A 16,992-nucleotide genomic window follows, 5' to 3' on the forward strand; every position below is an offset into this window, starting at 1 on the left:
GATGTACCATATGACCCAGCCATCCCACTACTGGGTATATACCCAAAGGATTATAAATCATGCTGCTATAAAGACACATGCACACGTATGTTTATTGCGGCACTATTCACAATAGCAAAATCTTGGAATCAACCCAAATGTCCACCTGTGACAGACTGGATTAAGAAAGTGTGGCACATATACACCATGGAATATTATGCAGCCATAAAAAAGGATGAGTTTGTGTCCTTTGTAGGGACATGGATACAGCTGGAAACCTTCATTCTTAGCAAACTATCGCAAGAACAGAAAACCAAACACCGCATGTTCTCACTCATAGGTGGGAACTGAACAATGAGATCACTTGGACTCGGGAAGGGGAACATCACACATCGGGGCCTATCATGGGGAGGGGGGAGTGGGGAGGGATTGCATTGGGAGTTATACCTGATATAAATGACGAATTGATGGGTGCTGACGAGTTGATGGGTGCAGCACACCAACAAGGCACAAGTATACATATGTAACAAACCTGCACGTTATGCACATGTACCCTAGAACTTAAAGTATAATAATAATAAAAAAATAAATTAAAAAAAAAAGAATTCTAAGACAGCTAGAGGATATGTATATTTTAATAGTCTAAATAACCAAAATAAAGTGCTTTGAATGGAATCCATATTTTCTTTCCATAGGGAAGTTTCTTCATCAGTCATCATGGATGCATTAATTCTGTTTGAGGCTTGTGTCACCTCAAATCTGATCTATTAATATTATAGAATCTTCCTGGCTTCTTTTTATTTTGCACAAACTAGTCATTGGTCTCTTCAATAACCACTTTAAAAATATTAAAATAATAAAACATGTTTGTTGTATAGTGTTTAAAAACAAGATAGATGTTCCTTCTGACACTTAAGTTCCACTCTCCAGAAGTTATTGTTAACAATTTAGTACATACCATATGAGACAAAATTCTATTTATCTGCAAACATGTATGTGTATTTCTATGCATATGCAAATATAATCACTTCCTCAGTTTCTCTGGGTTTTGGTATCTCACCAGTGGTTGATTTTGCAAGAAATATAATTAACTATAATAATTAATCTATTCGCTTCATTTTGCAACCCTCTTCTTGTACGACCTTTAGCACATGGGGAATCTTTAGTATCAGAGAGGCCACCTGTACAGTCATGTGTTGGTTAGAGGGCTACAGGACACAGTACCGTTTCTAACTTACTGCTTCCAATCAAATCTGTTACCTCTCCATCTTGTGGCAGGGACTCTGTGACTCCCAGTCTCCTCAAAAGTAGAAAGATAAGTTGTTGTTCTTTGTTTTTTCTTTTTTTGACACAGGGTGTTGCTCTTGTCACCCATACTTCAGTGGAGTGGTGCCATCATAGGGCACTGTAGCCTCAAACTCCCTAGGTTCAAGTGATCCTCTTGCCTCAGCCTTCCAGGTAGCTGGGACTGTAGGCATGCACCAACACACCTGGACAATTAGGTTTTTTTTTTTTTTTTTTCTATAAGGTTGGGATTTTGCTTTGTTGTCAAGGCTAAGTTGTTGTTCTTCAGCTGCCTAGGTGGGACAATATTTTGGAGTGGTCACCCAAGCTGCACATTTTCTTTTGAACCATTCCAAACTGTCTACTTAGAAATGTTTTCTGTCTTTTAGCTATTTAGAAATTCTCTTTGCTTACTCAGAAGCATCTGTTCTCAGGTTGGATCTGGTTTCATACTCCACAGTTTTGCTTCCCTAAAACTTCACTTTACCAACAATGTGTAGGCTTTCAGGAGAGCTGACTCAAGGTCCCTGTGCTCAGAATTCATTGTTTTTTGCATTCTTGCTTTAGGTTATACCTAATTTTTGTAAATAAGCAAATGTCACTGAGCTTTCATGGCAGCTGCAACTCTGGCACTGTTTATTTTCACTTGCAAAAGCTTGAATCTCAATTTCCTTGTCTTTAAAATGAGGAATAATAATACCTACCTCATGGGATTGTATTGATGTTAAGTGGAATATTATGTAGAAATCCTGAATACGGTTGCTAGCACACAGAGGTATTCACTATATAGTAGTAGTCGTCGTATTATTTACTCCCTTTCTTTTTTTCCATTTTCTATATTACAGATGAATTCATATGGTCAGTGGATAAATAAATGTGTAGAGCCACATGCAGCTAAGTATAGGAAGAATTTATTTGGGAGTCTAATTATATATAAAGTATAAGTAAAATGAACTTATCATTCAGAACTATAAATATGGACTCCTCAAGAAGCTCTAAGTCTTTCTCCTGCCACCTTCTGGTCAGGACCTATGATTGCATTCTATTGTACTTGAAGATCCTCAGACCCCAAAATAATCAGCAATAGTACAATTTTTACAGAGAAAAAAATTCTTAGAATAGTTTCCTAGGATAGTTTGACATATATAAAGCACTTAAATAGTTTTTTGATAACAGCTGTTTTTTAGCACTTTCTCAGATATTATCTCATTTTAGTCTGCATCAACCCTATGAGGAGGTAGAATGATATATATATATATTTGATCCTGTGTTATAAATGAGAAAGCAGAGGCTCAGAGAAGTTGAGAGTCTTGTTAGAGCATACAGCTAGTGTAAGGCAGGAGCAAACTCAGAATCTCTGCCTCCAGATTATATTCTAATACTTCTCTGGAAATGACTATCAAATCCATACTTTAGTACTGTTGTCCCCACTAGAGCTCCCCACCTGTATTTCTCACTGCTCGTCAACTGGACATTTCCACCTGAAATTCCCGGTGGTGCTTGAATTTAAGAAAAAAAAAAATGTTCAGAACCAAGCTCAATATCAAGACCAGATTCTCTCCCCTATCTCTGCATTTAAATTAATGGCATCACTATTTTCTCAACTACCCAGTCTTGGACTCTTAATGATTAGCCATGTTTTCTCCTTTAGGTCATACAAAAAGTGAGCCCATCCCGTAGGTGGGAACATGCTCTCTACTTTCACTGCTTCCCTAGTTTAGGTTTCTATATCTTTCTGTCTGAACTACTGTGATAGAATTTTGGTATTTACTCCTTCCCTATCCAAATCCATTTGACTCACAGTGGTCAGCTTGATTTTCTTGTCACTCCTTGGATTGAAAATCTTCCTTGCCTGATAAGTACTGATTCTTCAGTTTGACATTCAGCCCTAACCTACCTCACCAACCTTGTTTTTGTCTATTCTCCTACATATACTAATAGCTTATTTTTTCTTAAGCTACCCTATGCTTTCCCATCATTAAGCCTTTGTTCAGTTTGTCCATATACCTTGAAAACTGCCTGTTGACTCTGTAGGACTGACTCTGTTGACCCTAGGAACCGTCTCATTTATCACCCCTTTCCTAGTCTCCCTGGTCACATGTGATCTCTCCTTCCATCAAGCACCTTGTACTGGTCTGAGGGCTTCTCGTCATTTGTAGTACAGCATGATTGGGCACTTAGTTTACCCACAGTACTGAAAATCTAAGTTTTATGAGATCATTTAACTTATGTTAATAACATCATCTTGGTCATCATTAACAACAGGTTTTGAGTATATTGGGCTTAGTGTTATAAGACTTTATATTCAGCAGATACCATCTTCATTTTACAAATGAAGAAATCAACTCTCAGATGAAATAAACAATTTATAAAGTTACAAAGCTTGTTAGATGGCTAGCCATGATTTCAACCTGTCTAGCCCCAAGTCTATGCTTTTAACACCACTTGTTACTGCTATTATAAACCCCTCACACTCCCTCTTTCTGTGCTTTTAGGAACATTTATTTTGAAAATGTTTCTTTGAAAACTTCTGATGATAGCTTTATTTTTTTTTTTCTGAGATGAGTCTCGCTCTGTTGCCCAGACTGGTGAGCAGTGGCCCGATCTTGGCTTACTGCAACCTCCACCTCCCAGGTTCAAGCAGTTCTTTGCCTCAGCCTCCCGAGTGGCTGGGAGTACAGGCGCTCACCATCACTCCTGGCTAATTTTTTTGTATTTTTAACAGAGACGGGGTTTCACTATCTTGGCCAGGCTGGTCTTGAACTCCTGACCTTGTGATCCACCCACCTCGGCCTCCCAAAGTGCTGGGATTACATGTGTGAGTCACTGTGCCTGGCCTGATGATAGCTTTTTAATAGGGTTAATTTACTTACGAAAACTTAAAAATTGGTAATAATTTTGTTAAAATGTTACACTATAATTTCAAACATATTTTCAAGATACGTCTTAAATTGGAAGTTGAGATGATAAAATATAACATAGGATATCTTCATGACCTTGGGGTAGGAAAAAATGGGTAGACTGGACTTCATTAAAATAAGACTTCAGTTCATCAAAGATTATATGAACAGATTTGAAAAGGCAAGCCAAAGTGTAGAAAAACATATTTCCTTTCTTTCTCTCTGCTTTTCTTTCTTCTCTCCTATCTGAAAAAGTTGTATCCAGAATATATAAAGAACTTATGCAAATCAATGTGAAAAAGACAGTCCAGTAAAAAAACTGGGCAAGACTTGCATAGGCACTTCACAAAAGAAGATATCCAAGTGGGCCAGTAAACATGAAATTGTGCTCAAAATCACTGGTTATTAGAAATGTAAATTAAAACCCAAACAAGATACCAATATATACCCATCAGAATGGTAAAAATTAAAATGGACGTTACCAAATTTTGGTGAGGATGTGGAACAACTGGAGATTTTATATACCAGTGGTGGCAGTGTAAATTGGCTTAACCACTTTGGAAAATTAATTCCTAGTGGAATTAGTACATGTTTCTTTGTGTACACAGGTGGACACCAAAAAATATATACATGAATGTTCTTGTCAGCCTTATTATATATATCTCTCAAACTAGAATCATCTAAAAATTCCCTCAACAGTAATAACCAATAAATTTTGCTATAGTCATACAATGGAATATTATATAGCAATGAAAATGTATGAATTACTGCTCTACACATCACTACGAATGAATTTCACAAACACTGTGCTGACTAAAAGAAAGCAATATGAAAGAGTACATACTATATGCTTCCATGTAGTCCACAAATCGGTAAGATAAGTCAGTAGTGCCTAGGAAGGGGCAAATGGAGGCTTCTGGGATGCTGGTAATATCCAGTCTCTTGATCTCAGTCATGGTCACAGGGGTGTGTTCCCTTTGTAAAAATTCATCAAGCTGTACCTTTTTTTCTTTGTGCTCTTTGATATACATATTGTACTTAAAACATTAAATTTAAACTAATGTTTTAAGTATTATATATATATATATATTTAAATATATACTTAAATATAATGTAATAGCTTTGGCAGAGCTGTCTGTCCACAGAGAGATTTATGTAGCACTGAACTCATAGCTTCTGTCTCCAGAACCAGTATTATTCAGGAAGTCCTTGATCTACAGCTTTGGGCCATGTCTGCTAATCAAGAATGGCTAACCGGGAACTGGCAATATTCCACGGTTACCTTCCATGTTTCACTTAACCTTATTTTCTACCTGCAAAGGTCCGGAACAAGGTTGAACTTTGATATGGTTTCTGCTGGGCTTCTCTCTGACCTATGACATCCTAGCTTATATACCTAGAGTGGCCCGTGGAGTAATTTGAGGATTTCAGGGAGTTTATCCACATTCAACTCTTGGCTTGAGGAAGTTCTAAAAGTTTGTGATTTGCCTTTCTTTCTCTTTGTTTATACCCTACTTTTTTGGGGGAAAAGGGTTGGTTTTGACACTGTTAAGAGTCTGTACTGGTAAGCAAGAAGGTGGAATTCTCTTATAGTTTCATATGCTGTCTAGAATTTTCAGAGTGCATAGGCTTTTTGAAAAATAAGAATTCCATATATCCCAGCAATAATTGGTAGATCCACAAAGTCAACAGTTTTATGTGTAGAATTTTGATCTGCTCGACAAACTTGTTAATTCTTTCAGGGTAAAAAAATATATACATTTTCACCACAAGGATTTTTGTCTAATTTTGTTGTAGTAATAGACTGCATTTACATTTAGAATTGCTTTTGGTGCTTAAGCATTATGATTCATGTATTTAGTATCTTAATATATAGTTCTGTTGAGTTTAGAAGAAAACATGTATTAAGGAGAAATATACTACTTGGCTATAATGGAAGATAAAGAAACGAGTAATCTTGGTGAAAAATGTTCTCCAAATGCAGAAACTTTTAGAAATTTGGAGATATGGAACCTTCAGTGAACAATTATGGAAGGCCTGTTGAATGCCAAGCACATATTTTCCTTTGAAGTAGTTGTATTTTAAGACTTGGTTTGATAGAACAAGTTACATATTTGGTGTTAGGAGGGACTTCGTTATTTAACCACTGTTTCTAGAAAATTTGGAACCTTAAGGTCTCTTCTTTTTTTATTTATTTTTATTTTTTTTCTTTGTCATTTTATTTTATTTATTTATTTATTTATTTATTTATTTATTTATTTATTTATTATAAATGAAAGAGATGGATGCAAAATGAAGAGAATAGATTAATTATTATAGTTAATTATATTTCTTGCAAAATCAACCACTGGTGAGATACCAAAACCCAGAGAAACTGAGGAAGTGATTATATTTGCATATGCATAGAAATACACATACATGTTTGCAGATAAATAGAATTTTGTCTCATATGGTATGTACTAAATTGTTAACAATAACTTCTGGAGAGTGGAACTTAAGTGTCAGAAGGAACATCTATCTTGTTTTTAAACACTATACAACAAACATGTTTTATTATTTTAATATTTTTAAAGTGGTTATTGAAGAGACCAATGACTAGTTTGTGCAAAATAAAAAGAAGCCAGGAAGATTCTATAATATTAATAGATCAGATTTGAGGTGACACAAGCCTCAAACAGAATTAATGCATCCATGATGACTGATGAAGAAACTTCCCTATGGAAAGAAAATATGGATTCCATTCAAAGCACTTTATTTTGGTTATTTAGACTATTAAAATATACATATCCTCTAGCTGTCTTAGAATTCTTTTTTTTTTAATTTATTTTTTTATTATTATTATACTTTAAGTTCTAGGGTACATGTGCATAACGTGCAGGTTTGTTACATATGTATACTTGTGCCTTGTTGGTGTGCTGCACCCATCAACTCGTCAGCACCCATCAATTCGTCATTTATATCAGGTATAACTCCCAATGCAATCCCTCCCCACTCCCCCCTCCCCATGATAGGCCCCGATGTGTGATGTTCCCCTTCCCGAGTCCAAGTGATCTCATTGTTCAGTTCCCACCTATGAGTGAGAACATGCGGTGTTTGGTTTTCTGTTCTTGCGATAGTTTGCTAAGAATGAAGGTTTCCAGCTGTATCCATGTCCCTACAAAGGACACAAACTCATCCTTTTTTATGGCTGCATAATATTCCATGGTGTATATGTGCCACACTTTCTTAATCCAGTCTGTCACAGGTGGACATTTGGGTTGATTCCAAGATTTTGCTATTGTGAATAGTGCCGCAATAAACATACGTGTGCATGTGTCTTTATAGCAGCATGATTTATAATCCTTTGGGTATATACCCAGTAGTGGGATGGCTGGGTCATATGGTACATCTAGATCTAGATCCCTGAGGAATCACCATACTGTTTTCCATAATGGTTGAACTAGTTTACAATCCCACCAACAGTGTAAAAGTGTTCCTATTTCTCCACATCCTCTCCAGCACCTGTTGTTTCCTGACTTTTTAATGATTGCCATTCTAACTGGTGTGAGATGGTATCTCATTGTGGTTTTGATTTGCATTTCTCTGATGGCGAGTGATGATGAGCATTTTTTCATGTGTCTGTTGGGTACATAAATGTCTTCTTTTGAGAAATGTCTGTTCATATCCTTTCCCCACTTTTTGATGGGGTTGTTTTTTTCTTGTATATTTGAGTTCTTTGTAGATTCTGGAAATTAGCCCTTTGTCAGATGAGTAGATTGCAAAAATTTTCTCCCATTCGTCTCTTCTAATATATAAAAGGTAAAGAAAAATAAGTATTACTGTCTTTGGAAGTCTTTAATTTTTTTGAGACAGGGTCTCACTCTGTGCCCTGGCTGGCATTCAGGGTCATGATCTCGGCTCACTGCAGCCTCCACTTCCCAGGCTTAAGCAATCCTCCAGCCTCAGCCTCGTGAGTAGCTGGGACTACAGGCATGAGCCACCATGCCCAGCTAAATTTTTTCTGTATTTTTTGTAGAGAGGGGGCATTGTTGTCCAGGTTGGTCTCAAACTCCTGAGCTCAAAGCGATCTGCCCACGACAGCCTCCTAAAGCGCTGGGATTACAGATGTGAGCCACCATACCCTGCCTGTTTCTGGAAGTCATAACTCTTATTAAAGCACTGGAAAATTGGCTGTATCTGACAAGTAGCCACCTCTTCCCCCTAAATTTTCTATATTCTTTCTGTAATTCCATCTAGTTAGATTAGGTTAAACTCCTGCCCCACCTGAGTGTTTTTCTTTTTTCTTTTGAGACAGGGTCTTGCTCTGTCGCCCAAGCTGGAGTGTAGTGGCACAATCTCGGCTCACTGCAACCTCTGTCTCCTGGGTTCAAGCGATTCTTATGCCTCAGCCTCCTGAGCAGCTGGGATTACAGGCATGTATCACCAAGCCCAGCTAATTTTTGTATTTTTAGTGGAGATAGGGTTGGCCAGGCTAGTCTTGAACTCCTTACCTCAAGTGATCTGCCTGCCTTGGCCTCCCAAAGTGCTGGGATTATAGTCGTGAGCCACCGCACTTGGCCTCATCTTTAAAATATTGGTAATGCTACTCACTACACTTTATTTTGTATGTATAGTATGAAGAACAGTTGTATCATATGCTAAGTCCCAATCAAAGGTTTGTTATTTTTCTTCAGACTAGCCGCTAAGCTTTTTTTCCAAGAGAAGAGACCATCTGTATTACCCTATGCCCACAAACACCTGGCCACTATAAGAGAAAGCTAGAAGTTTATCCTACTCTCAAGTTTGCAGCTGAGGGATATGGGAGGGACCAGATGCATGGTTGTTTTTCCAGGTGGTGTTGGATAATGGCAGCTTACTTCCATGTTCACACACTATTGAGTTAAACTAACTGGACTCCTTAGAAAAGGTGTGGGCAGGAACACCCTGGGGAACTAACTCCAGCCATGGGCTCTCCCCTGGGACATGGTCCTTGTGCTGTTCTTGGAGCTGTGTGTTCAGAGCTGTCCTGCCTAACTAGATGCAGAGCATTTTTGATTGGAAGAATTACTCAAAGATAATTAACATCTAGTGACCACTCATTGTGTTTCTAGTCCTGCTTGCTCCTTACCATAGTATTTATTGATTCTTCCATGCTGGGTCTTAAGAATACCAAGATGGACAAGAAATATTCAGAAATAGTGAGACCAGGAGACCAGGCAAAGTGTACAATGAGACGAGCAGTAGAGGGATCCAGTACAAAAACAAAAGAGGGATAGGGAAGCTAGGGAATGATTCGCAGCACATTGGGACTGGCAAAAGAATCCAGAAGATGACATACTAACACTTTCAGTTACCAATATCTTGTTAAATATTAGTGTCTGGGGATCTTTAGGTAGAGATAAAACTGAATGAGATAACACTGAAAATTGACTATATCTGACAAGTAGCCACTTCTTACCCACTAAATATTCTATATTCTTTCTCTAATTCTTAAGGTGCCTCCTAGTCATACGATTCAGCACAATATAATACACTGGTACTTCAGATTTGGGAATTTATTCACATAAAATCCTAAAAGAAATTTAATCAGAGTTGAAAATACTAGCATGGTTAATTTTTTTTCTTTTGAATAGGCAATGTAGAAAGACGAAAATGTGTGCTAGCATGAAAACTGTATTTGACCCTCTTTTCCTTTGTTTATAGGACGACTGTGCTTCTTGTGAGTCAAACAAAGAGAAGAGGCGAGTGAAAAAAAAGGTTTCTTCTGGAGGAGTGTTTGTGAGAAGGTACTAATCAGTGAAATGACTAAATTAACCTGCTAGATTTTTCTCTTTCATTAAAAAAACTGATATAAATGTAAGTCTATACAAACTCTCAGAATTACTCTGATATGCTTCTATTGCAATTCTGAAGACAGAAATGTTATACTAAAGAGATTTAGAGATTTTTAAAATGACATGGACTCAGTTGTACACCTTCTCCCGATATTATTCTTATATATCTCTACACAGGCAAGGCAAGAGATTTATGACTAATTAATTTTACAAGTATTTACATAAGCTTTAAAATATTAGCTGGTATAGTAATCAAAAGAAATCTAGTTATATTTCACTTTCTTTCTTTTTTTTATTTATACTTTAAGTTCTAGGATACATGTGCATAACGTGCAGGTTTGTTACATATGCATATATGTGCCATGTTGGTGTGCTGTACCTATTAACTCGTCATTTACATTAGGTATATCTCCTAATGCTATCCCTCCCCCTACCCCCTACCCCACGACAGGCCCCGGTGTGTGATGTTCCCCACCCTGTGTCCAAGTGTTCTCATTGTTCAATTCCCACCTATGAGTGAGAACATGTGGTGTTTGGTTTTCTGTTCTTGCGATAAGTTTGCTGAGAATGATGGTTTCCAGCTGCATCTATGTTCCTACAAAGGACATAAACTCATCCTTTTTTATGGCTGCATAGTATTCCATGGTGTGTATGTGCCACATTTTCTTAAACCAGTCTGTCACTGATGGACATTTGGGTTGGTTCCAAGTCTTTGCTATTGTGAATAGTGCCGCAATAACCATACGTGTGCATGTGTCTTTATAGCAGCATGATTTATAATCTTTGGTTATATACCCAGTAATGGGATGGCTGGGTCAAATGGTATTTCTAGTTCTAGATCCTTAAGGAATCGCCACACTGTCTTCCACAATGATTGAACTAGTTTACAGTCCCAACAACAGTATAAAAGTGTTCCTATTTCTCCACATCCTCTCTAGCACCTGTTGTTTCCTGACTTTTTAATGATCGCCATTCTAACTAGGTGTGAGATGGTATCTCATTGTGGTTTTGATTTGCATTTCTCTGGTGGCTAGTGATGATGAGCATTTTTTTCATGTGTCTGTTGGGTACATAAATGTCTTCTTTTGAGACATGTCTGTTCATATCCTTTGCCCACTTTTTGATGGGGTTGTTTTTGTCTTGTAAATTTGTTTGAATTCTTTGTAGGTTCTGGATATTAGCCCTTTGTCAGATGGGTAGATTGCAAAACTTTTCTCCCATTCTGTAGGTTGCCTGTTCACTCTGATGGCAGTTTCTTTTGCTGTGCAGAAGCTCTTGTTTAATTAGATCCCATTTGTCAATTTTGGCTTTTGTTGCCATTGCTTGTGGTGTTTTAGACATGAAGTTCTTGCCCATTCCTATGTCCTTAATGGTATTGCCTAGGTTTTCTTCTAGCGTTTTTATGGTTTTAGGTCTAATATTTAACTCTGTAATCCATCTTGAATTGATTTTTGTATAAGGTGTAAGAAAGGGATCCAGTTTCAGCTTTCTACGTGGGGCTAGCCAGTTTTCCCAGCACCATTTATTAAATAGGGAATCCTTTCCCCATTTCTTGTTTTTGTCAGGTTTGTCGAAGATCAGATGGTTGTACATGTGTGGTATTATTTCTCAGGGCTCTGTTCAGTTCCTTTGGTCTACATCTCTGTTTTGGTACCAGTACCATGCTGTTTTGGTTACTGTAGTCTTGTTGTATAGTTTGAAGTCAGGTAGTGTGATGCCTCCAGCTTTGTTCTTTTGGCTTAGGATTGTTTTGGCAATGTGGGCTCTTTTCTGGTTCCATATGAACTTTAAAGTAGTTTTTTCCAATTCTGTGAAGAAAGTCATTGGTAGCTTAATGGGGATGGCATTGAATCTATTAATTACCTTGGGCAGTATGGCCATTTTCATGATATTGATTTTTCCTGTCCATGAGCATGGAATATTCTTCCATTTGTTTCCTCTTTTATTCCATTGAGCACTGGTTTGTAGTTCTCCTTGAAGAGGTCCTTCACATCCCTTTAAGTTGGATTCCTAGGTATTTTATTCTCTATGAAGCAATTGTGAATGGGAGTTCACTCATGATTTGACTCTCTGTTTGTCTGTCATTGGTGTATAGGAATGCTTGTGATTTTTGCACAATGATTTTGAATCCAGAGACTTTGCTGAAGTTGCCTATCAGCGTAAGGAGATTTTGGGCTGAGACGATGGGGTTTTCTTAATATACAATCTTGTCATCTGCAAACAGGGACAATTTGACTTCCTCTTTCCCTAATTGAATACTCTTTATTTCTCCTGCCTGATTGTCCTGGCCAGAACTTTCCACACTATGTTGAATAGGAGTGGAGAGAGAGGGCATCCCTGTCTCGTGCCAGTTTTCAAATGGAATGCTTCCAGTTTTTGCCGATTCAGTATGATATTGGCTGTGGGTTTGTCGTAAATAGCTCTTTATTTCGAGATATGGCCCATCAATAGCGAATTTAGTGAGAGTTTTTAGCATGAAGGGCTGTTGAATTTTGTCAAAGGTCTTTTCTGCATCTGTTGAGATAATCATGTGGTTTTTGTCTTTGGTTCTGTTTATATGCTGGATTACATTTATTGATTTGCATATGTTGAACCAGCCTTGCATCCCAGGGATGAAGCCCACTTGATCATGGTGGATAAGCTCTTTGATGTGCTGCTGGATTTGGTTTGCCAGTATTTTATTGAGGATTTTCGCATCAATGTTCATCACAGATATTGCTCTAAAATTCTTTTTTTGTTGTGTCTCTGCCAGGCTTTGGTATCAGGTTGATGTCGGTCTCATAAAATGAGTTAGGGAGGATTCCCTCTTTTTCTGTTGATTGGAATAGTTTCAGAAGGAAACTATTTTGTACAGGTCCTCTTTGTGCCTCTGGTAGAATTCAGCTGTGAATCTGTCTGGTCCTGGACTTTTTTTGGTTGGTCGGCCATTAATTATTGTCTTAATTTCAGAGCTTGTTATTGGTCTATTCAGGGATTCAACTTCTTTCTGGTTTAGTCTTGGGAGGGTGTATGTGTCCAGGAATTTATCCATTTCGTCTAGGTTTTCTAGTTTATTTGCATAGAGGTTTTTATAGTATTCTCTGATGGTAGTTGGTATTTCTGTGGGGTCAGTGGTGATATCCCCTTTATCATTTTTTATTGCGTCTATTTGATTCTTCTCTCCTTTCTTCTTTATTAGTCTTGCCAGCGGTCTATCAATTTTGTTGATCTTTTCAAAAAACCAGCTCCTGGATTCATTCATTTTTTGAAGGGTTTTTTGTGTCTCTATCTCTTTCAGTTCTGCTCTGATCTTAGTTATTTCTTGCCTTCTGCTGGCTTTTGAATGTGTTTGCTCTTGCTTCTCTAGTTGTTTTAATTGTGATGTTAAGGTGTCAATTTTAGATCTTTCCTGCTTTCTCCTGTGGGCATTTAGTGCTATAAATTTCCCTCTATACATTGCTTTAAATGTGTCCCAGAGATTCTGGTATGTTGTATCTTTGTTCTCATTCGTTTCAAAGAACATCTTTATTTCTACCTTCATTTCATTATGTACCCAGTAGTCATTCAGGAGCAGGTTGTTCAGTTTCCATGTAGTTGAGTGGTTTTGGGTGAGTTTCTTGATCCTGAGTTCTACTTTGATTGCACTGTGGTCTGAGAGACAGTTTGTTGTACTTTCTGTTCTTGTACATTTGCTGAGGAGTGCTTTACTTCTAACTATATGGTCAATTTTGGAGTAAGTGTGATGTGGTGCTGAGAAGAATGTATATTCTGTTGATTTGGGGTGGAGAACTCTGTAGATATCTATTAGGTCTGCTTGGTGCAGAGCTGAGTTGAACTCCTGGATGTCCTTGTTAACTTGCTGTCTCGTTGATCTGTCTAATGTTGACAGTGGGGTGTTAAAGTCTCCCATTATTATTGTGTGGGAGTCTAAGTCTCTTTGTAAGTCTCTAAGGACTTGCTTTATGAATCTGGGTTCTCCTGTATTGGGTGCACATATATTTAGGATAGTTAGCTCTTCTTGTTGAATTGATTCCTTTACTATTATGTAGTGGCCTTCTTTTTCTCTTCTGATCTTTGTGGTTTAAAGTCTGTTTTATCAGAGACTAGGATTGCAACCCCTGCCTTTTTTTGTTTTCCATTTGCTTGGTAGATCTCCCTGTATCCCTTTATTTTGAGCCTTTGTGTGTCTCTGCACGTGAGATGGGTCTCCTGAATACAGCCCACTGATGGGTCTTGACTCTTTATCCAATTTGCCAGTCTGTATCTCTTTTAATTAGAGCATTTAGCCCATTTACATTTAAGGTTAATATTATGTGTGAATCTGATCCTCTCATTATTATGTTAGCTGGTTATTTTGTTTGTTATTTGATGCAGTTTCTTCCTAGCACTGATGGTCTTTACATTTTGTCATGTTTTTGCACTGGCTGGTACTGGTTGTTCCTTTCCATGTTTAGTGCTTCCTTCAGGAGCTCTCGTAGGGCAGGCCTAGTGGTGACAAAATTTCTCAGCATTTGCTTGTTTGTAAAGGATTTTATTTCTCCTTCACTTACGAAACTTAGTTTGGCTGGATATGAAATTCTGAGTTGAAAATTCTTTTCTTTAAGATTGTTGAATATTGGCCCCCACTCTCTTCTGGCTTGTAGTTTCTGCCAAGAGATCCACTGTTAGTCCGATGGGCTTCCCTTTGTGGGTAACCCGACCTTTCTCTCTAGCTGCCCTTAACATTTTCTCCTTCATTTCAACTTTGGTGAATCTGACAATTATGTGTCTTGGAGTTGCTCTTCTTGAGGAATATCTTTGTGGTGTTCTGTATTTCTTGAATTTGAATGTTGGCCTGCCTTGCTAGGTTGGGGAAGTTTTCGTGGATAATATCCTGAAGAGTGTTTTCCAACTTGGTTCCATTCTCCCTGTCACTTTCAGGTACACCAGTCAGACGTAGATTTGGTCTTTTCACATAGTCCCATGTTTCTTGGAGGCTTTGTTCGTTTATTTTTACTCTTTCATTTTATTTTTTATGTTTATTTATTTTATTTATTTTTATTTATTTATTTTTATTCTTTGTTCGTTTTATTTTTACTTCTTGCTTCATTTCATTCATTTGATCTTCAGTAACTGATACTCTTTCTTCCAGTTGATCGAATCGGTTAATGAAGCTTGTGCATTTGTCACGTGGTCCTCATGCCATGGTTTTCAGCTCTATCAGGTCATTTAAGGACTTCTCTACATTGTTTAATTAGCCATTCGTCTAAGTTTTTCAAGGTTTTTAGCTTCTTTGCGATGAGTTTGAATCTCCTCCTCCTTTAGCTCGGAGAAGTTTGATCATCTGAAGCCTTGTTCTCTCAACTCGTCAAAGTCATTCTCCATCCAGCTTTGTTCTGTTGCTGGCAAGGAGCTGCATTCCTTTGAAGGGGGTGAGGCACTCTGATTTTTAGAATTTTCAGCTTTTCTGCTGTGTTTTTTCCCCATCTTTATGGTTTTATCTACCTTTGGTCTTTGATGATGGTGATGTACAGATGGGGTTTTGGTGTGGATGTCCTTTCTGTTTGTTAGTTTTCATTCTAACAGTCAGGACCCTCAGCTGAAGGTCTGTTGGAGTTTGCTGGAGGTCCAGTCCAGACTCTGTTTGCCTGGATATTGGCAGTGGAGGCTGCAGAAGAGTGAATATTGCTGAACAGCAAGTGTTGCTGCCTGTTCGTTCCTCTGGAAGCTTCGGCACAGAGGGGTACCCGGCCGTGTGAGGTGTCAGTTTGCTGTACTCGGGGGTGCCTTTCAGTTAGGCTACTTGGGGTCAGGGACCCACTTGAGGAGGCAGTCTGTCCTTTCTCAGATCTCAAACTCTGTGCTGGGAGAATCACTACTCTCTTCAAAGCTGTCAGACAGGTACATTTAAATCTGCAGAGGTTTCTGCTGCCTTTTGTTTGGCTGTGCCTTGTCCCTGGCTATGCCTTATCTCCAGAGTCTACACTTGGCTGGAGTCTACAGAGGCATGCAGGCCTCCTTCAGCTGCGGTGGGCTCCATCCTTTTCGAGCTTCCTGGCCACTTTGTTTACCTACTCAAGCCTCAGCAATGGCAGGCGCCCCTCCCCCAGCCTGACTGCCACCTTGCAGTTAGATCTCAGACTGCTGTGCTAGCAATAAGGGAGGCTCCATGGGCGTGGGACCCTCCAAGCCAGGTGTGGGATATAATCTCCTGGTGTGCCGTTTGCTCAGACCCTTGGAAAAGCACAGTATTAGGGTGAGAGTGACCCAATTTTCCAGGTGCTGTGTGTCATGGTTTCCCTTGGCTAGGAAAGGGAATTCCCTTACCCCTTCCACTTCCTGGGTGAGGTGATGCCTCACCCTGCTTTGGCTCTCGCTTGGTGGGCTGCACCCTCTGTCCTGCACCCATTGTCTGACACGCCCCAGTGAGATGAACCCGGTACCTCAGTTGGAAATGCAGAAATCACCTGTCTTCTGTGTTGCTAATGCTGGGAGCTGTAGCCTGGAGCTGTTCCTATTCAGCCATCTTCTATTTCTTTCACTTTCTAGAGAGTACTCTTCACTTCCAGTGTGGATATGTTTAAAATTTTTTTTTTTTCAAATGACATAACTGCAAGATTTTTAAGAATATAGAGAAGAGGCAGATTGGTCAGGATAAGAAACACTTGGCTTTAGTTTTTACTCTTTTTCCCTTTGATCTTAAAGATTAGTAGTGCTTGGCTAACTAAAAAACAGCTATGGCTTTTCAGTTCAGTTCTGACTTCAATTCCCTCTTTTTTCCTATCCCCTCCTCTTTTCTCTTCTCTTCCTTCCATGAGCTGGGAAAGATTTATGACTCTCTTGGGGCCAGCTGTGTCGCTCTTGTCTCCCCTTGAAGATCTGTCACTGATTTTGGGCTTCCATGGCAGCAGCCATCTCACCATTCCATAGACTGCCCACCCTTTGGACCCTTGCATGTACTTCATGTGGATACTAAAGTCATTCTGACCCATCACCAGAAATAGTTTGCTGTGACAACAGTGGATTTGATTGCTGAAACCAGTTCAGCAGGTTAAGGG

At 38.7% G+C, this 16,992-nt stretch overlaps 1 protein-coding gene across 1 annotated transcript in view; it reads left to right on the top strand.

Moving 5' to 3' along the window:
* ANKRD42 (ankyrin repeat domain 42) overlaps nucleotides 1-16,992 on the top strand; it is a 97,540-nt gene that overhangs the window by 61,444 nt on the left and 19,104 nt on the right. Inside the window, exon 12 of the mRNA XM_023209289.2 lies at nucleotides 9,846-9,928. Coding sequence (XP_023065057.1) covers nucleotides 9,846-9,928 — 83 coding nt within the window. The remainder of the gene's footprint in view (nucleotides 1-9,845; nucleotides 9,929-16,992) is intronic.

The sequence above is a fragment of the Piliocolobus tephrosceles genome, chromosome 13 (assembly GCF_002776525.5).
Source record: "Piliocolobus tephrosceles isolate RC106 chromosome 13, ASM277652v3, whole genome shotgun sequence".
In the NCBI taxonomy this organism is placed as follows: domain Eukaryota; kingdom Metazoa; phylum Chordata; class Mammalia; order Primates; family Cercopithecidae; genus Piliocolobus; species Piliocolobus tephrosceles.